Here is a 24,329-nt window from a genome sequence, read left to right as displayed (position 1 = left end):
AATCTTATTTGTGTGCATGTGCTGCTAATTCCCAACAAACAAAAGCAACTCACACACACGTACACGCGTGATGAGAGGCACCTTGGTGGGCTGGATGCGCAAGTGGAGGGGCGACCCCTTCTCGTTGCTAATAAAAGGAGCTCATCAGAAGCACCGCGAGCCAGAGTCATCATGATCAACTTATTCGCCTTCCTTGTGGAGAAACTCGCCCTCCTCTGCAAACTCAAAGTGCTCGTTTTCGGCTCGGCGCATGCGTACGAGCGTCCCACCCAACCCCGGGGAGCCTCATCTCCACCCCGGCCCCCTCCGCTGCTCCGGCGGGGCGATCTCCTCGAGGTACCCCGCACGCTCTTCACCCACTTCGGCGTCTACCTGGGCGACGACCGGGTAGCGCACCTCATCCCGGACATCCTACCGGCGCTCACCGACGACCGGCGGCGTTTGGCCACGGTGGTGAGCAACGGGCGGCTGATCGCCGGATGCTTGTGCCGGCGCGCCACGGTGCGCGTGGACAGCCTGGAGGACTTCGCGTACGGCTCGCGGATCCTGGTCAACCGCGCGGAGGGAGCGGCGAAGGGGGCCAAGGCGCTGCCGGCGGAGGAGGTGGCCCGCCGGGCGGAGGCGCTGCTGGGCAGCTTCCCGTACAGTCTGCTGTGGAACAACTGCGAGCACTTCGTCACCCACTGCAGATACGGACGAGCCGCCAGCCGACAGACCGAACAGGTAACGACTGGACGACCCCCCCCCCCCCCCCCCACACACACACACGCCGCGTCTTGGCGGATTTTTGGGTTCGATTTCTTTTCATCCATGATCTGCACTGCTTATCCTTACACGGGTCGGGGGGGGGGGGGGGGTGCTGGAGCCTCTCATCGCACGTAGGCGGGGTGGGGGTTGGGGGGGGGGTTAACACCCCGAAGAACTGGGTGTCAGCCAATCGCGGGGCACACGGAGACAACTATTCATACTCACAATCACACAATTTAGTGTTCCATTAAACTGCCATGCATGTTTTTGGGATGTGAGAGGAAACCAGAGTACCCGGAGAAAATCCACATTGGCCTGGGAGAACATGCAAACTCCACAAAAGGAGACCTGGGGCCCGGAATCGAACGCTGCACCTCTGCATTGTGAGGCGGATGTACTAACCACCGTTCACCCTCATATCAGATTTCTTATACATTAATTTTTTTCTCTGATAGCTTCGGCCGATGATTAATAAATTGACTAAACCTCTACTCTACAAAACCAAGGAAGTGCTAAATAAGAGATCTTTGTACACATTATACTCTTCATTATTATTACCATATATGCAGGGGCGGTTCTGGATCAATTTCACTGAGGGGGCCGGGCTGGGGCCAGGGGTTTTGATGGGGGGGGGGGGCACATTCAACCCAGGGCTAAAAAGACAAATTCGAAATCTTATTTGACTTTTTATTTCTTCAGACTTTGAAATTGTAGTCATAACATTACAGTGATGAGGAAAAAAACAGTATTAGGAGGGCTAAAATGTCTGCAAGCGTAACAATACGTCTGTTGAGAATATTCAAGCCAGGGGATGATATGGTACCAGCCTGCCGGGGACAAAAATTGCAAATACACTGAAGCTAGATGTTTTACATGCATATAATTATCCAAATTTTAAAAGGCAATGTCTTATATATTGATCCTGTTGAATAAAAATTAAAATAAAAAGGGAGACTAAAAACGTTACACACACACACACACGAACACGCGCGTGCGCACACACACACCGCGCACACACGCAAATAGCACTCGTGTCGTGGTAATTTCCTTCTCTGCGGACTGCTTCTCATTTTCCCGCTCATTTTTAAGTGGCGCAGCGCACTAAAGGGTCCGACTAGAATGTTAAATCACGCACTTTAGTTCCACCTTTCGCATCGGCGACTCGGCACGACTGCGTAATCTGCGCTCGGAGGGGGGGCCACAAGGGGGGCCAGAATCGGTGCTACAGGGGCACTGGCCCCCGTTGCCCCCCCCCCCCCCCCCCCAGAACCGCCACTGCATATATGACCTACTGTGTGGAAATATGGGGAAAGGCCTGCAAAACAAACACACTCCCTATTCTAAAACTACAAAAAAAAGCAATTCGAATTATTAATAGATCAAAATATACGGAACCCACAAATCCACTATTTATCAAATTAAATACGATGACATTTTATGACCTGGTTGACTTTAAAAATCGCCCAATTAATGTACAAAGCACACAATAACCTGCTCTGCCAAAACATTCTGAGGTTTTTCGAAATTCGAGAAAGCAGCTATGATTGAAGAGGTACCAACTTATTCAAAAAACTCAAAACAAGAACAAACATCAAGCAAAGGAGTGTATCTATCAAAGGTGTTAATCTGTGGAATAATTTCGAAACGGACCTGAAAATGAGTAAATCGCTTGCCGAGTTCAAAAACAAATTCAAATAAATTGTACAAACAACCTACATCAATCAGAGTTAAAAGGATAAATTCTAAACCTTAATTATAATGATCAATCAGAACTAAGTTGATAAATAGAGAAAGGTGTTGAAATATCCATTATGAATGCAAGAGAAAATTGACACAAGAGTGCCAGGGTGTGGATGTATATAATCCCGATACAAACCAAAAGTTGTAAAAATATCACGGTTAAAGGGTAAAGTAGGAGCCTTAATGGAGACTTCTTTCTTCTTACTTTCTTTATTTTCTGATTGATATAAAAATGATTTATTAGATATAAACACATAACGGGGTAGGACTAGATACGTTTTCTACTCCTTCCTACTCCCTTGAACATAATAACTGTGTTGAATGAAGACTGATTTCTTTCTTTTTTACTATTTTACTTACCTTATTTTCTGTCAAATTATTACTGTATATGTTTTATGTTCAATAAACAAACCAAACCAAACTAAACAATGAATTAATCTGAAAGGCACTTTGTTGATCCACTTCAATTAGTTTTTAATCTGCTCAACACTTTGACTTGCAGACTTTGCTGCGCTACTTCGCAAAATTCTACCCAACAAGTCCGGAATAAACCGAAGTTAATAAATCCTTCAATGAAATCACAATCGCAATATTGCAGGGGGGGAGAGAAATTGCAATTCGCTAATTTTTCAAAATCGTTAAGCCCTACAAGGAACTACGTTGAAGTGAGTTGGGGCCCTTCTTGTGGCATCCTGCTGTTGAAATGAGGATTATTCTAATTGTAAACAATTACCTGTGTGTGTGTGTGTGTGTGTGTGTTCTTTTTTGTTCCCTCCCTAGTTTTGCGAGTGCATAAAATGGGTGATCAGAGATCGACGCAGCGTCCCGGTGACGGCAATTCTGGGAGTCATCTCCATGCTCTTGGGCGGCATGGCCACCTCAACTACATTACCCACAATTCTCATCCCCTTCACTCTCTGGATGGCCGGCTAATTCCTGTTGTTATTTAAGCCCCGTTTATAGTTGTCCGTGAAGCACCTTAGAATTGTCTCAGTTCATTCCCATTTTGCCCTCTAATGACAATAACCGGATTATTTCATTGAAGTGTTTTTTTTTTGTAAAAATGTGTAAATAATAAAAATGTTATTTTTATGGGTGTCGATTTGCGTGTGTGATTCGCCAAACAAAGTAAATGTGGTCTCCAACGAATCTCGCTGCATTTTCAGAAACATCGCTGATGTTAAGTCTTCAAATGACCAACGATTTTTTTTCCCTTTCGCATCATCAAACCTAACGGTTCCATATTATCCTACGTTTTTTTTTCTTTCTTGCAATCGTCAAAGGCGATATCAGCGTCGGCAAACTTTGACACCCGCAGTGCCATGTAAAGTCTTCAACATTCTTAACCCTTTCATGCACCCTGTAACCTATAACTGTCCACTGTAGTCCCCGAAAGGGTTAAAAAACGTATTTTAGTGACACCCCCCCACCCCCAAAAGTAGATCTTCATTCAACTTCAAGTACGGTAAATGTTTTGAAGCCTTTCTGGATGACTCAAAGCTGCTGAATCATGATGGCAGGCGTTCAACAACCAAAGCGGTTTATCAATTGGCCAACTAATGTCGACCTTTTCCCAATGAGGATTTGTTCCTAATGACTTAAAACCTGGAAAAATAGCCCCCCCCCACCCCATAAAAAAGTTAATGCACATTGTTTTAGTTTTTGTGAACATCAAAGACAATTTTGTAAAGATAATTTAGGTTTGAATAAACGTAACGCGTGTTTTAGAAAACTTGATTGACATTTTCAAATCTTTGATGAACTTTCGGTACTTTTCATAAAACATTTCATAAAAACAATGTTCGTGTTTAGGTAAGCTACAAAAAAAAAATAGTCTTTAGAAAATTTACCTTATGTTGGTCTTTAACAAACGTCACGTGCATCATTTCGTAAACGTCAAAGTCGTTCATTTTCAACAACCCGAATATACGTACGTATTTTTGAAAACAGTCACCAGTCTCGGACAAATCTAACGGATGTTTTTGGATGCAAACCCCCCCCCCCCCCAAAACACAACAAAACAGTTTCATCTTCACAAAACACCGTACCAGTTTTCCTAAATATCAAAATTGTCTTCAAGAAACTTCATGTAGGCTTTCTAGAAGACCGACTGAAAACGATCGTTTTCAACAAATCTAAAATACCGATTTTTGGAATCCTGACTGACAGTCAAGAGTTTTAGACAACTCGGTGGGCCATTTCGTCTTCAAAAAAGTATTCAACATCATCAGCCTCTTAAAACAAAGTCCAATTTTGACCGTTGAAATGTTTTTGCTTTCTGCTACGATCATCTCCATCCTCAGGTAAACGGATGATTCAATTTTACCCTTGAAATGAAGTTTTTAACAAAAACGATGCTATCAGTATTTGGTTGTTTTTTTTTGTGTGTGTTTTCTGGAGAAGATTATTTGAGGAAAGTGATCCAAGACCAAACAGGCATCTGTTTCAGAACGTATCGATTTTCGTAAGCAAAGTGTCATTTTCCGTCATATGCCTTCACTTGTTTTTCTTTTCACAAACATCAAAGACAAATTCCACTTGAATCACGTCAACATCGTTGATCATTTTCAAACATCGCATGACTGAAAGATGTCCCCCCCCCCCCCACACATTTATTCAGAAGCAACTTCGGATGCCTTTCGAGTGCTGACTAATGCTGAGACGAGTCGCCCGGCAAAAGCGGTTTATTTGCCCGGCTGCCTCACGTCGCCCCCCCCCCCCTTTTTTTTCCGAATGAGGATTTGTGCCTGACGCGGACCCTCGACCTTAATTCCCTACAAATGAATCCCCAATTTCACATTCCAGACCGGCCACGGAGTTCTTAGAGAAAGCGCCTTTCTTTCCAGTCGCGCTGGGATGTCGGCCAATTGCTAATCCCGACCCAACCCACCTCACCACCCAATAAAAGCGCCCAGGTGTGGGCTTGGCTCTCACATGGCCACGATGTTCCTCTACCAGCTCCTCAGCTTCTTCTTTGCCACCTCCAAGAAGGAGAAGGAGGAGGAGGAGGAGGAGGGGGAGCGCGGCTCGGGCTACGACCTGTCCCGGTACAAGAGGGGCGACCTCCTGGAGGTACCGCGGACCCTCTTCACGCATTTTGGCATCTACCTGGGCGACGGCCGGGTGGCCCACCTCATCCCGGACATTCTGCCGGTCGTCACGGGCAACAAGGCGGCGGTGGCCAAGATGGTGACCAACAACCGCTTGCTTCTGGGCGTGGTGGCCAAAGCGGCCAGCGTGCGAGTGGATTCGCTGCGCGACTTTGCCTACGGCTCCTCGGTGCTGGTGAACCGCATGGACGGCGTGTGCAAGCAGCCGCCGCTGGACGCCGACGAGGTGGCCAGGAGGGCCGAGAAGCTGCTGGGGGCGGTCGCCTACAGCCTGCTGTGGTATAACTGCGAGCACTACGTCATGTACTGCAGATACGGCATGGCCATCAGCTACCAGACGTACCAGGTACACGCCGACGCGAGCGGCGCCTGGATTGTCTATTTTCCGGATACAACAAAAGGTCATTGACCCAACTGTGGTCAGCATACTTTGGAATGGGCCATAATAGTTTGTTTTTAATTCATCGTAACAGGTTAAATTAATTAGTTTTCATTCATTTTTAGAACAGGTTCGTTCGTTTTCATTCAGTACTTTTACATGCTTTGTTTCAGTTTGGGTTTTATTTGCTTTGGTATTAGTTTGAGTTTTATGTATTTTGGGGGGATATAAATATGTAAATAAAAGAAATAAAAATGGTTTTCAATACTCAATAAAACGAAACCTACATTTTTGTAAACGGTGAAGAGAAATGAGCCTTTTATAATTCAGCGCCCGATTTTTTATAAATCAAAAGTAGTTTCTTTTCTGAACTCCGACTTTCACATTAACATCATGAACCTGAAACCGTTTTTTGTAAACACTGAATATAATTTGGTTTCAAACTCATTTAACCGACATACTTTTGTCAGCATCAAACACAATTTGCAATGGGATAAAGCGTGCTTTTTCAAAACCAAACAATTTCGAGTGAACAGCCTCGTGTTTATAAACTCACTTGACTCATGAGGATTTTCTTGTTCCACAGCACTTGCCAATTGTTGTGTTGCTGTTTTGGGGAAAAGATGAAGGCTAAAAGTCCACTTTCACTTTAAATCTGTTGAGGACTCACGCACAGGGTGTGAAATTGTGATTATTGGGAGTCGAGCTGCACCTAAATTAACATGTGTGACTGTTGCTTGTGTTGTCTTCCCCCCACCCCCCCTAACCCCCCCCCCCCTCACAGTTCTGCACGACGGTGCGGAAGATTGTGTGCAGTCGCACCAGCTCATACGTTACAGCCTTGTGCGGCGCAGTCGTCCTGCTTTACCTCGGCTGTGCCACCCCCATCACCCTTTTGGCCACACTGCTGCTGTCTTTCACCATCTGGATGGCAGCCTAGACAGGCCTGAAAAAAAAACACTCTTTCAAAAGCACTGAATGGATTTCACAACCCAGTCCCCGAAATATACTCTGCAGTCTTGTGGAAAGTTGGAACCCCCCCCCCCCCCCTCCCCCCGGAGGAAACTGGGTGGACATGGCAATCATAACATGAACACATGAAGAAGTCTCAATGAACCATGACAGAAATTGAACAGGAATTTGGCCATTTTTGTTTGTAGCAGCCACTTTGGGGGCAAAAAGAAGAGGGGGTATGAAAAAAATGAACCCCTGACTCCAGTTTCCATTGTATGCAGTACATATTAAAATGAAGTATTTTAATTTTTTTAATGTTTATAAAAATACCATCACAGAATTAACATTAAAATAAAAATCATATACTATATAAATGAAGATTATAAATATACACATATGTATGTACACATTACATCACCATTTTTAAAATAAAATGTAAATATTGCACCAGTGATTAAAAGAGAAATCTATTTTTTATTTGAACCTCTCTGTGCAACACTATTTTTGATAAATATGAATGTGTTTTTTTTATATTTACATGAATCCAGATATACACAGAAACGAAATGGGTTTTTTTTACAGTACAAATTGAATGTTACAAACGGGTTACCAAAAGCCTAATGTTGGTAATTTGGCGCCCTCTAGCGCTTGGTTTTTGAAATTGTTTTGTATTTGCTGTCAATGCTCCAAGTCGATTTATACACGTCTTTGTGACTTTCTTTTCTTATTTGAATGTAACAATTTGTCCAAATAAAAAGACGGGTTAGAGTACCACCTGCTGGTTTAGCGTCTTCCTGATAGGCTGAAGTTGCATCCCACTGATTTTTTTTTTTAACTTTTGCTCAAGTCAAGGAGAAAACAAAAGGAAACCAATATCAAGAAAAATATACGAGAAGCACTTCCCTTTATTTGGGGTTAATCAGAGGCACTCACCATTTTTTGCAATTTGTTTGTGCTTGTAGGTCAGGCAGTGCAAGTCTACACGCCCCAGTTTTTGTTTTTTTGGAATACAACCCACCCAGGTTCATATTTCGACCCATAGCAATTCGCTTAACAAAGAAAACGCTTTTGTTCGGCAATCTCCGGCGAGTGACGTAATCTGCAGAATGCCGAGTCGCCATTGTACAGCATTGTCGATTGTCCCGTTAACCGATCTTTACCATTTTTAATCGAGTTATTCGGAGAAATTCCTCGGCGCCGTGTGACGATGCACTGTTCACATTCAGGCAAACGGTTTGTTGAGTGCCCAAAAGAAAAGGGCACCGAAACGCCGGTTCCTCGCGAGTCATATCCTGCCTGTTTTACATCCCTCCCTACTCCAACACACCCTGAGTCAATTGTTCACGGTCGTTTCAGGCCTCGACAGAGATTGCTGACGGTCTGATTCGTTTGAATCCAGGGTGTTGGAGTAGGGAGGGATCTAAAACAGGCAAGATATGACTCGCGAGGACCCGGCGTTCCTTACCTCTGCGCTAGGCTAATAACCGCAGCCGAAATAGTTTACCGTTCTTCGAATCCCGACGGGTCTCGTCTCCGCTCCCTGTCCGTCCGTTCAACATTTTCCGCATTCTGAGCATCTGGCTCGTACATGTGTGGTCCGATACACATCTTGTTAACAACCTCCAACTCTCCAAACACCAGGATCCCCTCACATTAATTGAGGTCGCTTTTCGAATCGATTTCTGACCGGCTTCGTACTCTTGCGCTATTGTTGTCTTCAAGTGATGTCACACTTCCGGGTTTGCCGCGCGTCAGGCTCTCGCTTCGGAAAAACGATGACTTTGTCGAATGTAAGAAATAGAAATGATTTGTTTTCATGCTTTGCTTTATTTAATATATTTAATTTCATGACTTTATTTGTGAGGTAAAAATATGTCGTTTGGGACTTTCTAAAATTACTCTCGACGTTTAAATGACGGCGGGTGGGCGCCAACTCCACGTCACACGAGTTTTGACACAATGTCGGTGACGTGACTGGGCTTTCAAGAGCCTTGAACCTGGCTCAGTCGAGTGGCGCGGCACAAAAGCGACACACGAAAACCCGCAGCGAGGTATTATTGATTGATCGAGGCGAGGCTTCATTCTTGTCGACGTGCAGGTGGACCCCCTGACCCCTTTTCTAACATTTAATGTGCCTTATCTAGCTTGTGTTTCGGACTCGGCGGCCACGGAATAAGCCATGCGATCGTTCATGATCTTTTTTTCCTCCCCTTCTTAGTAAGCAAGTAACAGAGTTCAGCTCATTTTCCCACATGTACGTGATTCATTTCACATTTGTGTTTGTTTGTGGTTTTGCTCCCGAAGCGCCAGGCCTCCAAGGATGCCAGGCTGGAATCTCTCCCACAGTTGAGGCGGTGTCAAAGGATGCCGTCCAAAATAAAATGATGGATGTTCTTGTTTACTAGCAAAATGTGACACGGCGAGGTGGCAAGATGCCAAAACGGCGAGCTGTGAAGTCACACTTCTCGCACCACAAAATGGCACCTCAAAAGCGGTCAAACGACCCACGCAATGTATACAAAATACATTTATCGTTTGTTTATCGATTGTAAGAATTATGAAGAATAGTCAATTATCATGTATAGTATCGATTGCAAAAACAAAGCAGTTATTCAGTTCGCTGTATAACGATTATAATTATTCTATTAGGATATTTAAAGAATCTTCTGTTTTTATTGGTGGCGACTTATTCTTCACGTGACTTGACGGAAGCGGTAAATCGTCAAAGGAGGACATGCTCAGCTAATCAGATGGCCGCCATGTTGGGACGCCTCCAGATTTGCCCTCCTCGCTCTTCCGACACCCCCTGTGGACTTTCAGGAGGGTTTTTTGATTACCTCCTTAGCATTCATGAGAAAAGGCTCGAGATTAACAGAGACGTAAACATGCGCTTTAAAGCGTTTTTTTTCTTTAATTAAATCGCATTTTAATTGCTGGACTCTATAAATAAACGTGCTCATTAGGAACCTTTCAAAGATGACTACAAGCCTATTCATTAATGTTGCATCATGCAATCTTGGGAAAAGACATCATTACATAATATCCGACCATCCATGTATACGTGTGTGCGCGCGCGCGCGTGTATATAGATAAATAAAAGCAGCAAAATAGTCAAGCATCTCTCGGGTACAATGGCCCACAAAATTGTCATGAGCCACCAGACGCTTGATCAATAATGTGCTTGAATAAGGTGTGTAATCATGTGAAAACTTACAAGCCACATGCGTTGCCGTGATGGGGGTCTTTATCAATGCCAGCCATTTTCAGACCCGCCCCCCCTTTTTTTTTTTTTTTAAATAACCCCAACTCTTGAAAAAAAAGATATAAATGGGATTGAATGTGCGGAGTCTGAAACCCCCCCCCCCCCCATCTAAATGCGTCTTTGGGAGCGGAGGGATGGCAGAGATCAATAATCAATCGCCCGTCTGCCTCATCATGTTCTCTTTGATTGATAGATATCAATTATCGCTCAGCACGGACAGGGACCACAGTGTGGCACGGCGGGTACACTGTGACTATTTGTCATAAAGTCAAATCATCCATCACAGACCTTTAATTTGTCTGCCATGCTGACAGAAAACATTTTTTATTTTTCTTCAAATGCGACTTAAAAAAAAAAAAAAGAAGCAATATTTGCTTGTTCATGTTCGTTCCATGTGCACAGGATGTCAAAGACGAGGGAGAACAAAAACCTCAAGCTGAAACGCGTCAGGTCGCGAACGAACGAATGAATGAAAAAAGCAAGTATGAATGCGTGAGGGAAAGGACGGATGCATAATGGGTGAATGAATTATTGAAGTCATGAAGAACGGAGGCGCGTAAATGAATGGATGAACGCATTGACAGATACAAGTTGAAATGACGCAAACATGGCTGATTGAATAAATGGCCGGATGGATGGATGCGTGTCAATGCGTGAGTGAATGGATGAACGAGTGAAAATCGATGGATGGGTAGATGAAGAAATGAATTACTTCAGTAACGAAGGGAGGGGAAACCAAATGAGTGAACGATAGATTGAATGCATGAATAATTGAATGGCGTAACTGAGGGCTGAATGAATGGATGGATGAATACAAAATGGATGCAAATGCAAGCATGTAATCCTTAATTTAAGTGGTCGCAGGTGGATGACGGTTGACAAATGAATGAATTGTAGTGGAAGTTGCCGAAGGAGTTAAAAAAAACCAAACTAAATGGTTAAATAATAACATTGAGAAATATTTATTCCATTCTCAAAACTATGGAACGGTGTGCTTTAAAAAAAAAAAAAAAATCTTTGATTTCCGATTCTCATTGTTCCCGTTCCAGTAAGTGTTCGTCTAAAATGAAATGCGAAGCTGCAAAATTATAACGGTACCCCCCCCCCCCCCCACACCAAAAAAATAAAAGACACAATTATCATGATTGTGAGTGTGGATCCAAATAAAGCGAGCAAAATACGAAACGTTGGTAATCACTGATCATGTAACCACCTGACCTGCAACCTGCAGCATCCTGTGCGCCGGCGCTGGTGGTGGTGGGCTGAGACATGCAGCAAGGAAATCGCCACATTTTCACACGGCTTCTGAGTGGAGACGAAGCTGTGACTCTGCGTCGCGTCCTCTTTCAGACTCCTCGTCGTCTTCATCGTCGCAACCTGCGCAAGGACGTAACGTCAACTTCTTGCAAACTGAGGTGAGACTTAGACACCGATTCTATATTTTTATTGAGTTATTTATTTTTAATCTTAGAGTGGACATTACAGGTTCACGTCTTATTGACATCATGTATGTCTGGAAAATGACGCAATTCAACCCTGCCTGAAATCCTCATGGGTACTTTTCAAAAAGAAGATCCGAGGACGACTTTCAAAAGGCGGCGTAAAAGGGGTTACCGCTGGTGACGGTAACGTGTGCGCAGCGACACATGGCTCATTGGTTCGGGAATACTCGACTGTATATTCTCACTCTGGCAAAGGTCCCACATCCAAATCAGCCCCAAAGCCACCATTTAAGATTTAAGCTAAAAAAAAAAAAAAAAAAAAAAAAAAAAACTTGGTACCTTTCACACAGAGCATTGTCCGGGGAAAAAGCAGGAAAATGTGGAAGAGGGCAACGCCATGCGATTGATTCTCGCTTTGCGTTTTGGAGGTCCTGTGTTCAAATCCTGTGCTCAGTCCTCATTTCCATTGATTAGTTCTTCACGCCCCCTTTCACACGGAGACGCACCATAATGGGTTCATAAAAGTCATGGAGAGTTGCCGCCCCCCCCCCCCCCCCCCCCCCCCGCCTCTGCCAGGTGAATTGCGCTGCTTAAAAAGCGTTGGCAGGCAGTGAGAAAGCGACGGTGCTGGTGAAAAATTGGGATGAAGGAATTCCTGAAATTGGTGGGAGTTGAAACTTGTCCCAAAGTAGCTTTAAACCCGACGCAGCTGTAAAGTGCGCTTCACGGATTGGAGTGGGAGACCTCTTCACTTCATCTGTGGTCAAATGCTCTCCCACTGAGCTGTGCCCCACTCGCTTGGGATGTCGTTTGTGTTCCAGCAATGTGGTGGCCATCGGGAAGTTCGGGTAAACTCCCGCAAGTTTGGTCCATCCCAGGCCGAAATGGCGGCGCGCAGCCAAGGGCTGCGGCGAACCAGCATTGCGCATCGGTCCCTTTCAAACAAAAGAACTTCGGCAAAAAGCCGAGCGGCAGCCTGAAACGCATCAGCGGCGAGGCGCTTCGAGCACCACTATCGGTGTCTACGTTTTGTATTTGCACATAAGTGTGACAGTCTAATGGAAAAATGTGGTGAAGATGTGAAGTATCCGTTGGTTCCGCAGAACTGGCCGATGGGGTCGCGGCAACATGGACGCCGCCAACGCAAGCCGAGCGCAGCGGTCGTCAGCAAGCCAGCCCTCCGCTAACAGGTTGGCGCTCCCCTGGGATGAAGTGGCCTACCCCGGCCTGGAGGACAGCACTCGTCTGCCCGCCGTGCGGGTGGCGCTCATCCTGGTGTACGGCACCATCATCGCCCTGGGCGTGGCGGGCAACGCCCTGGTGATCCACGTGGTGTTCCGCTTCCGCCGCCTGCGGACCGTCACGAACTTCTTCATCGCCAATCTGGCTCTGGCTGACCTCCTGGTGGCCTCCCTGTGCTTGCCGTTCACGCTGGCGTACACCCTGCATGGCGAGTGGGCGTTCGGCCGGGTGCTGTGCTTCGTCTTGCCCTGCGCTCAGGGCGCCGCCGTTCACGTGTCGACGATCACGCTCAACGTCATCGCGGTGGACCGCCTCCGCAGCGTGGCGCGCCTCCCGAACGGGGCGCCGCGCATGTCCCGGCGGACGTGCGCCGCCGTGGTGGCGATCACCTGGGTGGTCAGCGCGCTACTCGCCAGCCCGCTGGCCATCTTCCGCGAGTACGCCATCTTCCACTTGGCTCCCGGCGAGTCCATCCGGGTGTGTGCCGAGAAATGGCCCGAGGAGGGCGGCAGCACCCCCTACAGCCTGGCCATGATGCTGCTGCAGTACAGCCTGCCCTTGGCTGTCAACACGGGGGCCTACGCGTGCATCTGGAGTAAGGTGAGACGTTTTTGTTTTTTTTGTTCTTCCGCATCTGTCAGAATAAGACTCCATGGCCCTGTCTCGACCTTTCTGGCATCCATTAAATAATGCAACTGAGAATATGTAGTCTCCTGTTCGTATAATATGGCGAGCGTTAAAGATAAAAGGACCAGTGAAAATTTACTCAGAACTTTTCAATTGGTGCCATGACCCGGATCCTTCTTTTTTCCAATCACCTGTTTTTATGCTCCATGCCAAAGCCAAGTCAAATGCAACAATATTGGTTCGGCACCATCTTGGTGCCACGGCACCATGTTGAAGGGAGTAGAGGAGCTTCATTTAGTTAGGCCAGTGGTTCTCAGTTTCCAACTCATAAAATATTGAGCTCTCCAAGTATTATCAGAATGTCCAACATTAAAATACAGAAGCCAAGGCTTTTTAGTCCTGAAAAGTACAATTACTAAATTGAGGTTGTAAATGTTAATATTTAATTCAGTGATTCTTTCGCACACGAATCAAAGCCCAAGTACCACGAGATGAGTTTAGGCCATAACCTTGTCTAATTGAAAAAAATATATATTGCTATGCTGCCACCTTGTGGCATCTAGGAAATTACATACCAAAATTTGTTGAAAAATAAACACACACACACATATACACAATATTTGGTTGCAATTCTAGCTCTATGTTAACAACAGCACCTTTATGAATTTCTCTCCCATTACCTGGAGCCAGATGAACGCCAGCCGCCTGTCGCGCGCCCACCGCCGCCGTCGCAAGACCACCAAGATGCTGATGACGGTGGTGGCCGTCTTCGCCATCAGCTGGCTGCCGCTGCACGCCTTCCAGCTGGCCGTGGACATCGACAGCCGCGTGGTCTACATGGACGACTTCAAGCTGCTCTTCAGCGCCTTCCACGTGGTGGCCATGTGCTCCACCTTCGTCAACCCCATCCTCTATGGCTGGATGAACAGCAACTACCGGAGCGCCTTCTTGGATGTCTGCAGATGCTACCGGCCCTTTAACTCCATAAAAAAGATGAAAACGATGGCCTCCGCCCCAGCTTACAAGTCCAGCAAGTTCTAAGTCACACTTCCCATTGCAAATTGTTGCTCGGGTGAGGAGTGGGACTGTGAGTGCAGTTTTATTGTCCGTCTCCGTGTTGCTGAACCGTTTGTGTTCAGTCCGTCGCTCACAGACTTGAAGCACCGCAAAAACAGATGCTAATTAGCGTGAGGCTAGCGGGGGGCCTTTCTTGAAGCAGCTGTTTGGCTGTTTTAAATACACCAAGTGTATTTCTCTTTGTTTGGTTTGACAGTTCACTACAACTAGGAGTGGCGTCCTACTGTCACGACAGTACAGTATTGCCAAATTGCTGCCTTGCTGTGCCTCTGCAGGCTCGACTGGCTGTATTGAAGCAACAGAAATGCATATTTTGAATGACTTCCGTAGGAAGGCTTTCCGGTTATCTTCAGCTGCTACCGGCCCTTTAAGAGCGACAAAACACCAATAAAAAAAGTCCCTACCTAATAGACGAGTCCATCAAAGTTTACATTGGATTTTTTGAAGATTTTGTACTCTACAAGTATCCTCTATTCGCTAAGCACCCTACTAGTTTTGGATAACTATATGTGCACCTTTCGGTCGATTGTCGGAGTTTTAGCAGCCCTTGAAGAAGAATGACACAGGCAGCTCAAAAGAAAACTAAAGAGCGTTTTCAAACTTCATCCGGTGTCCCCACCACACGTCGTCGCCAAGAACGCCATTGCTTTTGAATGAGCTCCAAATATCGGGGTTTCCAGAAAAAAAAGCGACGTTTCTGATTTAATACTGCCTAACACTCCAATCATTAAAGCATTGGTGGTTCAGTGGTAGAATTCTCGCCTGCCACGCGGGAGGCCCGGGTTCGATTCCCGGCCAATGCAACGTACTTTTGCGAAGTTCTCCATTGTAAGACAAATTAAGGTTTCTTATTTTTTCTCATTTTATCATCTTAAAATACTTAATGGTTTGAAAGAATGATAATTTTGATTAAATTACAGGCAAACCGGTTGCACATTGATTTACATTCAATTTGTCTTGCAGTTTAAGCGGCGCTGCCTCGACGGGTTGCGTCACAAATATTTGTTACGAGTGCTTCTTAAAAGTGGAAAACTATGATACCATGATAAAAAAATGAATGTACACCTAATAAAGTGGAGCTTGGTAAGAGATAGTAGCCCAGATCATATTTGCTGTCCCTTCCTTTGTGGCGGGTTTATTTTGACCCATGTGTGTGCCTGGCAGAAGGACAAAAGGATTGTAAACACAAACCAAACAAACAAAAAATATAAGAAGCTTGTTGTGGTCAAAGAATAGAGGTCAAACGATGTAAAAAGGCAATTCAATTGTTTTCATCGGGGGGAGAGAGAGAGAGAGAGAGAGCACTTACATGTCCATCGAATGGCTCCATATTTGTGCAGATTCATTTAATATATTTTGATTTATTGGGTTTTTCTTGACTTCCTCATGCAAGCTCCTTCAGAGACTCAACATCACTGACTTTCTTGTCTTTCAAGTTCAGAAGCGTGATTGTATTAGTCCTGATGGATGCCTTCGGGTACGACCACCTTCATGTAGGGGGTTTTACAGTCAGCCCCAATGTTGAAAGGTCCTAAATTATATTTCTGACAGACAAATGGTGAAAAAAATTGGGGGCAAAAATACCATCAGATCATGACATAAAATAAGCATGTACTATATAGACATAAGTACAAATAAAGGTTGAATTGAAGTGACATCACAAGAGATAAGATGAATTCAGGGCAGGATGAGGCATCTTTATTGGCTGGATGATGAGTCACAAACAGGAAATAGGGACAATCGTAAACAGGAAGTGATGCGTTTTAGGCGGACGGGAATGCGGCAGCCAGGTGCTGTGCCACGGGGAGGCGGGGAGGGGGTGTTAAGTTCCATTCCGGGGCCTGATGCTGAACTACAAGTCGTGACTCTCAGGTGGCGGCCTGCTCCTGGCCCGGGCGTGGGCCTCGCAGTACAGCTGGCCCTCCACAAAGAAATAACCTTTCTGCTTCAGGTTGAGGTCGCAGTCAGCGCACACGAAGCAGGTCGGGTGGCGGAACTTGTCGCGAGCCTTTACCACCGTACCGCTGGACCAGTACGAGAAATAAACAGTTGCGCAATCAAAAAAGGATAAAATAAAAGAATCAGGCTTCACCTCACATTCCTTTCTGCTCCTCGGCTTATGGACCCCCAACATTTGGGGCTACTCTGTACACCACGTCCTTTTTCCTGTTCTTGGGTTGTCATCACAGTTTTGCCATCGCTGCTACTTGTTATACGGTCACAAGATTGAAAAGCCTCTGACCGCATTTTAAATGAATGAGAGTAAATCAAAGTCAATAATGAGACTACAAATGAAAAAAAAATGTTGAAAACATGAAATAAATTATTTAAAAAATACAAAGGTTTTTTTTTGTCTTACTTAAAAAAACAAACAAAAAAAAAACCGCCCAACATGGAATGAGAATACATATGGATTAAAAAAAATCCAATTACATAATTTTACTGTTTTTATTTTAGCAGAATAAATATTTCAATAAATACAGCCATTTATGTACCCTTGTTCGATAATTTAGCGTCTGCGCTAGATGCATTTATATTGCACTAATTTTGAAATGTGTCCAGCTCTCTCTGAAACATTTATTTTTGTGCATGCAATCACTTAGGTTTTCTTCTTTCTACCCCCCAATTTTGCTGATGTAAATTTCCCCAGTGTGGGACAAATGCTGTATAGGATATCTTAGGACATTGACGCTAACTGATCCTGTTTGCTTTGAGGGCTTTACTGCCATCTTGTGGCCTCACACGCAATTACACTCTGTTTACGGGAATACAGATTTTTCAGGAATTTTCGCGAAAGGGCTCGCTCCATATCGCAGTAGTATAACATTCGCTCATGTGAGATAATAATAGCGTGCGAATGTGCACTCACACAATGCCGTTTCCGCACTTGTCGCACATGGGAAGTTTCTGCAGGTTTCCAGCAGGCGCGCTGGGTTTGGTGGTGGGCGCCTTGACTGTCCTGGTCACGATGGGCTTGGTGCCTGCAACCATACGCGCCACACCACATTTGGTCATAATTCAGAACACCAATCAATCATTTCACACAGTTACATTTAATCATGCAAATACACATCCTGCATTTGATTGCAGCCGCAAAATTTGAACAAAATGCCCGAAAATGGACTTTGACCCTGCTGGACTTGTTGTGAACTGACCGTCGCTCTCGACATATTCCTGCAGCGCCTTGAAGGATCCCGACTGTCGAGGTTGTCCCGGTTCTTCGTGATCCTTCTGCAACATGCGATAGACGTCCGAATCCTCGATGTTAGCTAACGTCCTCGGGCTGTGTGCACAATGGCGACGGAAGGATGTTAGCGTGTCACGTATTTGACAGACGTTTTAGCCCGCGCTGTGCCATAAGTCAATCAGTCTTTTGATTGGTATTCATTTATTTATGTGTATTCTATTTTTATATTTCAGTTTTCTTTTTTTCCAGCTAAAATGACTTTTTCCAAGTGGCGTACCGTATTTTTCCGCACTATAAGGCACACCCAAACACAATTTTCTCAAAAGCTGACAGTACGCCATATAATCCGATGCGCCTTATACACGGATCAATATTCTGATTTCTTGGATATATTGCAAGTGACCTACAATGAATGTTGGTCTATCATATCAGGAGTGCAAAAGTGCGTCATCCCACCTGTCCTAAAATGCCCACCCGACGCATCTCTCGACACACTAACCGCGATTCAACATGCCCGGTGTGGCCCGTCTAAGCAGGAAATGGCCTGGAACAAGGGATGTGTTGCTTCTTCATCAGGTTAGGTAACAGGAACGCATGAATTGATGGATATTTATATCGTCATAACGACACATCGTGCATCAGACGGACGACTGAACGACAAGGCAGTGGTTACCAAACTTTTGAAAACAGTCAGTAGCTACAAAAAGTCACCATCTTGATGTTAAAATGCAGTACCGTAGTAGGCCGTAGTTTTAGTCCCTAAAAATGTGTAACGATGAGCACACGTATTATATTATTATTATATAATATATATTATATTCAATTCAAACGGAGCGCACATAAAAGTTAAATACACATTTTTACCCAAATGACTGTTCAAAACATGCACCGCGGTAATTTTCAACAATTAAAAATATGAGGTTTTGACAAATTGTTTTCTTTTTCAGAATTTTTGTCAGTTTAACAAATATTTCAATGATATGGCGAAAGTATGATTCAAGATTTCCCTTTATGGGGATTTTCAAAGTTGTATTAAAAAATTGATTAATGAAAAAAAATGCAGATTTTGTTTTAGAAATAAAAAGGATTTAATTATTATGATTTTATAAATTTAACATAATTATATATTGTGATTGAATAATTATGATTTAATTAAGATAAATTTTATTTCTTTTGTTGTGCCGCAGAAAGGTGAAGGGCATTCGTTGACCTGTCGGGCTTGGGGTGCACGAATCCTTTCATCTGCCCCTCCATGGCGTCCTGGATGTTTCCGGAAGAGTAGAGCCCGATGGGCGTGTTGTAAGTGGTGCTGACCACCTGATGCGTGTCGTCAATGTTAGCTGCCGCCACGAACGGCTGAGCTCGCCGGTTGTGCGCCACGCCGATGGCCTTGTACTCCTGCGCTGATCGAAGGTCAAAAGGTCAAAGTTGACCAACCCATGAGCAGACGGAACCACTTCATCAAACAGACAGACAGATAATCCCCTGCAAAAATATTCAAACTTAATTACGTAGACATTAGCGAGTGCTTTTCTTCTTCTTTTTTTTTTTTTTGGCTCTGTTTCACCTGTGAAAATACTTTTGGAGGGGACTGTAAAGTTTAATTTCAGAGCTTTTCCAACTCACCTGCGGCTCGGATTGCAGGTTGACCTTAAAGGGGCTGCCGCCCTCCGTCACCCGCGGCGACCACAGTTTAGCTTCGCTTCTAAGAGCACCACAATAACAATTTGACCATTAAAAACAAAAAACAAAAAAACAAATAAATTAATTAATTTAAAAAACAAAAAAAATAAAACAATAGAATGCGGTGACAGACATAGAATTTTTTGTTGTTGCTATTTTTCTTCCAGATTATTTTTTTAAACAATGTTTAAGAAATGATAAATAAAACAATTGCTTGAAAATAAATCAATAAAATAAAATAATTTGCCCCCACCACGACACCTTTATGAATTATAGATAATAATTATTGCTACATCTAAGAAAGAAACTGAAGGATCAAAAAAATGTAGCCAAGAACTATGGAATCAGACCGTCAAGTTCCACCCAATTATTTGGCAGTTTCGCTCTTCCGTGCGCTTTCTTTCAAAGTGAAGATAAGACGAGAGACCGCTCACCTTTCCACGGTCAGCGTGAGCTGATGGGCGGCCTCTTTGATTTTGTTCTGCGCGTCGCAGTGCAACATGTCAGCGGCGGACGCCCCGTCGATGGCCACGATCAGGTCGCCGGCGCAAAGGTTGGCCACGGACGCCTTGCTGCCGGGTGTGATCTACCATGGCAGGAAGAGGAGACCGAAAACTCATTTACTGAACTCCCAGTCATTTCAAAGGTGGAATACTGGAGCCCATTTTGACCAGACTTTCAAGACTCCCCGCGTGTTGTGTTCTGTAACAATATAAGCGGTGAAGCTACAAAAACAAAGAATAGATTCTCTTCTTTCACCTGACAAAAAAAAAAAAAAACTTTGTCTCTAGCTTTTTCCATTTTTCTCCTAATCAGCTGTAGATCATGGGTTGGGTTCACCAAAGCACCAATTTCTGACTAAAAAGCGGAGAAAAAAAAAACCTTTTTGTGAAATAAAAACATGTCAAACTTTGATGCCAATGTTTTTTGCTTCTGTGGAGGTAAAAAAACAACAATGTAAGACCAAGAATGTGCTTTGAAGGGCAAATTCTTTTTTTTCCAGAAAAAAAAACGTACCCACAGCATGGTGCCATCATGTCTTTTGGTGTTAGCTACTCACACAATCCACATCATCTTTTTATTAACAATTATGACAGATTTTCTGCTACCTACCATGACACGCATGCTGTTTGAGTCTAAGGTGCCTAAACATATCCGACTTCAAACGTATTGGCGCTTCTCACTCTGTTATAATCTTTCTTATTTGTGTCCTCTCCTCAAAAGCTGTGCTGATCTCTCAATGAAATTGAAAAGGACTGCAATTCTGCCCTCCACTGGCATCACTGTCTATACATCCATTCTTAATCTTTTTTTAAACACACGCAACCTCATCAGATTTGGCGCACCCCCAGACTGTATCAGACAGTGTCTGCTTGGAGATCAGAGAAGGCTAACGAGAGGTCGCAGAAGATCAACCCAAAGGTTGCCAAAGAATATTCTGGCCCTTGATGCACCGGGCCGTGACCTTACTACATTACCACACACACGCACGCACGCGCACACACGCACGCACGCACACGCACACACACACACACACACACACACACACACACACACACACACACACACACACACACACACACACACACAATGAGGTCATGTGACTATAAATAAGGCCTTGAAGAGGGAGTGCTGATTTATGGCACACATCAGATGTTTTCCCGCTCGGAATGTCAGAAACGGGCACAGGTTTAGTCCCCCCCCCTCTTTTGTTTTCTTTCTTCCTTTTTACTGGATTCGCTCCATGCAACTCATTTGAAAAGTACTTGTCGTAAATTACCACCATCGTCTCCGGATTTACTTGCTAGGTCTGTTTTGGGTTATTTTTAAATCTCCACCAAGGAGCTCGATTCACTTGCTTGTACATTAGCTAAAAATAAAAGTGAATGTAATTTGGGCAGAAAAGACAATGTGTGATTCTAATTTCCACAGATATTGATTTGTGAAGCAAAAACAATATTTGGTATATGAACACCAACTTGTCAGCAAACCCGACAAGAGATTTGTTGGTTCGCAAAAACTTCCCGCGACGTACCGCACGATTTCCATTGAGTTGTTCATTCGTGAACGTCAATTTTCAGGGTTCGCTCTCAAACCGAATCTTCACGACAAAATGCAGACATGCAGACGATACGAGGCTTTGTTGTCGCTGTCATGCTGCCAAAATTAGCGTGCAGCTGGTGAACATGAGCGAGCATCTGGCAAACAAATAAGGAGATGTTTCCTCAGGGGATCGCTTGGGCCTCCAAAATAAACGCCACCGCATACTGAGGAGTACGTTAACAGCTAGATACTGTCGATGTTGACGCATGCTTTTTATGTCGATGTGGTGATAACGTGTCTCATTTGCATTGAAAGTAAAAGAAAGCAGAGTTGAAAATGCCAAGGAACAAGTCCCGAGCCACAACTTTCCAATGTGGGGACAACACAACGCCCACCCGCCCCCCGGCCCCTACAAAAGAAAAAGTTTACCATTTCTCTTTGAGAGAAACGTATTAGGTTACAGACAATGACAGTATCAATAATATTAAGCGTTGCTTTTTTCCAGTTGAAAAAAATAAATATCACAAAAATATTGGCCTTCTTGAAAATATTTATAGACATCTTTTCTTGTTTACCTTTCTTTGTTTTTACCATTTTTATGAACAATTACAATAAAATATTTTGTAATGATTAAAAACACATTTATATATTAATTTTTAAAATGTAGTTGGAAAAAGACAATTTTAATGCTAACTAGTATTTTATTAGTATTATCAAAAAATGTATTATTATTATTGCCATTATCATTACTATATGGAGTGTTATTATTCCTATTCCTAGCATCACAATGATGATGACGGTTAATAATTGTTTAAGAATACTTTAAAAACCTTGTGACCAAATGTTTAAATGGAAAAAAAGGTTAAATATTCATACTAACACATACATTATAATTTAGGTTAAAAAAAAAATCAAAAATTATTATTTTCCTGAGACAGTTAACACATTTACCCCCGCCACACCCCCAAAAGTCATAGCCCTTGTAGAAATGTGGGCGCACAATGGTTAAAACTGGTTGTGACATTTTTTTATGAAAGCTGACCACAATCAAAATGCGTGTATATCTCTTTAAGAAAAAAAAAAAAATCATTTGTGTTTACATTCTACTGGCTGCCCATAAAGACCAGGAGGTGATGTTCCTGTCCTAAAAAGGCAGTGGGGAGACACACACACACACATGCACGCACGCGCGCACACACACACACACACACACACACACACACACACACAAACACACACAGTGGCCTTGAAATGATGGCTCCAGTTGTTCCTGATGTCTTTTCCTAAAAATAGCGGGCAGGCGCTGGGGATGGATTAGTAGATCGAATCGCGTCTAAATAGTTGTTATACTTCTGCTGTTGTGTCACTTTTCACATGTCGTACATGCTGCGAGTGTTGCGTTTCAATTTACGTGATTCGTGTCGAGTATTTGTTTTACCAATGCGAGATTTTTGTCTCGCCACTTCCGAAAAGTATCTGCTCATCTTCTTCCAGGCTACCGTGTTTGTTGTCGGACATATCAAATTGTGCGGTGATGTTCTATAAACGGAGACGGAAATACGCCGTCCGTTCGGGGAAAATGAACATATTTTACCGAAAATCCCTATGGCCAAATGGTCATATTTTGATAACCCACACACCACATGTGCTTACAATTTTTTTTTTAAAAAGTCTACACACCCCGGTTCAAATGCCAGGTTTTTGTGGTACTCCAAAAAAAGAGACTAAGATAAAACAAGACAAAACTTGCCAGCGTTAATGTGACCAAGAACCCGTGCAACTCATTTGAAAGAATAAAGGTGGTTGCACAAGTGTACACACCCTCTTATAAGGGGGATGTAGCTGCGCTCAGAATGAACTACCGGTAATCAAATTCAAACTTTATTAGAGAAGAATCAGCCATCTAAAGTGCCTGTTTAACCCTGAATAAAGTTCAGTTGTATTAGTACCGTGAGTTTTGATTTCCTCGTAAAATATTTTTTCTTGAGTTCCTTGCTTACTTTCATGGCAGAATGCGTGGGTGAGGGAGGATTATTTTTCTTGGTTTTATCTTCTTGAATCATCAAAACGTGGAATTTGAATTAGGGGTGTGTAGACTTTTTATATCCACTCCATTGGTATGTGTGTGTGTGTGTGCGTGTGAGAGTGTAACGTAAGCTGCTATTTGTATCTAAGCCTACAGCAAACACAGTGGCACAGGTGCAAAGTCACATTTTTTTTTGTAAGCCACCCCGCCCCCCCATAATCCCTCGCCACCTCAATTCATTTCCAAAGGAACTTTTTAGATTCTAGAAAAGAGCAAAGAATCAAATTCCAAACTCACCCTGGAGATGGTCAGTGGCTGGTTGAAGTCCTTGCCGCCCACCAGACGGAAGCCCCAGGGGGCTGGCCCGTTCAGGACCACCTTGAACGGCATGGCCCCTTTCAACGGCGACGTCCTGACACACTGAGGGGAGTCTGAGAGTGCTATGATATCGAAGAGCAAGGGAGGGGCCAGCTTGGGGGGGGGGGGTCATGACATGGTCCCACCCCCAAATAGGAAGTCCATTGGGCAGTTATTTGGCTGCGCTGTACGTGTAGTACTTGTTCTACTTAACTGCTGTGAGGATGGTTGAACACACACACACACACACACACACACACACACACACACACACACACACACACACACGCACACACCAGAAATCATCCCCAAACAGTTTATAGTCTGGTGCCCCCCCCACCCTCCCTCTTCACTCCTCTCCTTTTTTGGTCTGCCCACTTTTGCTCAGAGGTCCTGCAGGAACATTGTGGGCCAGCTAGAACGTCCCCTCCTCACCACCTTGGAGAGCCGCCC

The 24,329-nt window shown here is 44.1% G+C and overlaps 4 protein-coding genes, 1 long non-coding RNA gene and 1 other non-coding gene across 6 annotated transcripts; 4 read left to right on the top strand and 2 right to left on the bottom strand.

Moving 5' to 3' along the window:
* Positions 1–58: 58 nt before the first annotated feature.
* On the top strand, positions 59–3,420 carry LOC147199835 (lecithin retinol acyltransferase-like). The gene is made up of 2 exons (XM_086119425.1): positions 59–723; positions 3,268–3,420. The coding sequence occupies exons 1-2, from the start codon at positions 172–174 to the stop codon at positions 3,418–3,420; spliced, it is 705 nt and encodes a 234-aa protein (XP_085975551.1). The 5' UTR covers positions 59–171.
* LOC147199833 (uncharacterized) lies at positions 1,421–14,329 on the bottom strand. Its single transcript, XR_015101775.1, has 3 exons — positions 14,184–14,329; positions 11,411–11,569; positions 1,421–6,922 (listed from the first exon to the last, which is right to left on the bottom strand). It is a non-coding gene; the product is annotated as an uncharacterized LOC147199833 (long non-coding RNA).
* Positions 5,322–7,704, top strand: LOC147199834 (lecithin retinol acyltransferase). The gene is made up of 2 exons (XM_086119426.1): positions 5,322–5,943; positions 6,761–7,704. The coding sequence occupies exons 1-2, from the start codon at positions 5,422–5,424 to the stop codon at positions 6,914–6,916; spliced, it is 678 nt and encodes a 225-aa protein (XP_085975552.1). The 5' UTR covers positions 5,322–5,421; the 3' UTR covers positions 6,917–7,704.
* Positions 12,666–14,988, top strand: npy2r (neuropeptide Y receptor Y2). The gene is made up of 2 exons (XM_086119423.1): positions 12,666–13,476; positions 14,194–14,988. Exons 1-2 carry the CDS (start codon positions 12,763–12,765, stop codon positions 14,542–14,544), a joined length of 1,065 nt encoding a protein of 354 aa, XP_085975549.1. The 5' UTR covers positions 12,666–12,762; the 3' UTR covers positions 14,545–14,988.
* Positions 14,989–15,312: 324 nt separating this feature from the next.
* Positions 15,313–15,383, top strand: trnag-gcc (transfer RNA glycine (anticodon GCC)). Its single transcript has one exon. It is a non-coding gene; the product is annotated as a tRNA-Gly (tRNA).
* An 864-nt stretch (positions 15,384–16,247) lies between these two features.
* LOC147199830 (PDZ and LIM domain protein 3-like) lies at positions 16,248–23,975 on the bottom strand. Its single transcript, XM_086119424.1, has 7 exons — positions 23,817–23,975; positions 19,885–20,036; positions 19,394–19,472; positions 18,978–19,165; positions 17,736–17,863; positions 17,450–17,561; positions 16,248–16,604 (listed from the first exon to the last, which is right to left on the bottom strand). The coding sequence occupies exons 1-7, from the start codon at positions 23,907–23,909 to the stop codon at positions 16,433–16,435; spliced, it is 924 nt and encodes a 307-aa protein (XP_085975550.1). The 5' UTR covers positions 23,910–23,975; the 3' UTR covers positions 16,248–16,432.
* Positions 23,976–24,329: the final 354 nt, after the last annotated feature.

This window comes from Hippocampus guttulatus, chromosome 9 (assembly GCF_054856545.1).
Source record: "Hippocampus guttulatus isolate MCC_2025c chromosome 9, RoL_Hgut_1.0, whole genome shotgun sequence".
Taxonomy (NCBI): Eukaryota; Metazoa; Chordata; class Actinopteri; order Syngnathiformes; family Syngnathidae; genus Hippocampus; species Hippocampus guttulatus.
Note: the sequence above shows the minus strand (reverse complement) of the source record. Positions and strands in the feature narration are given on the sequence as shown.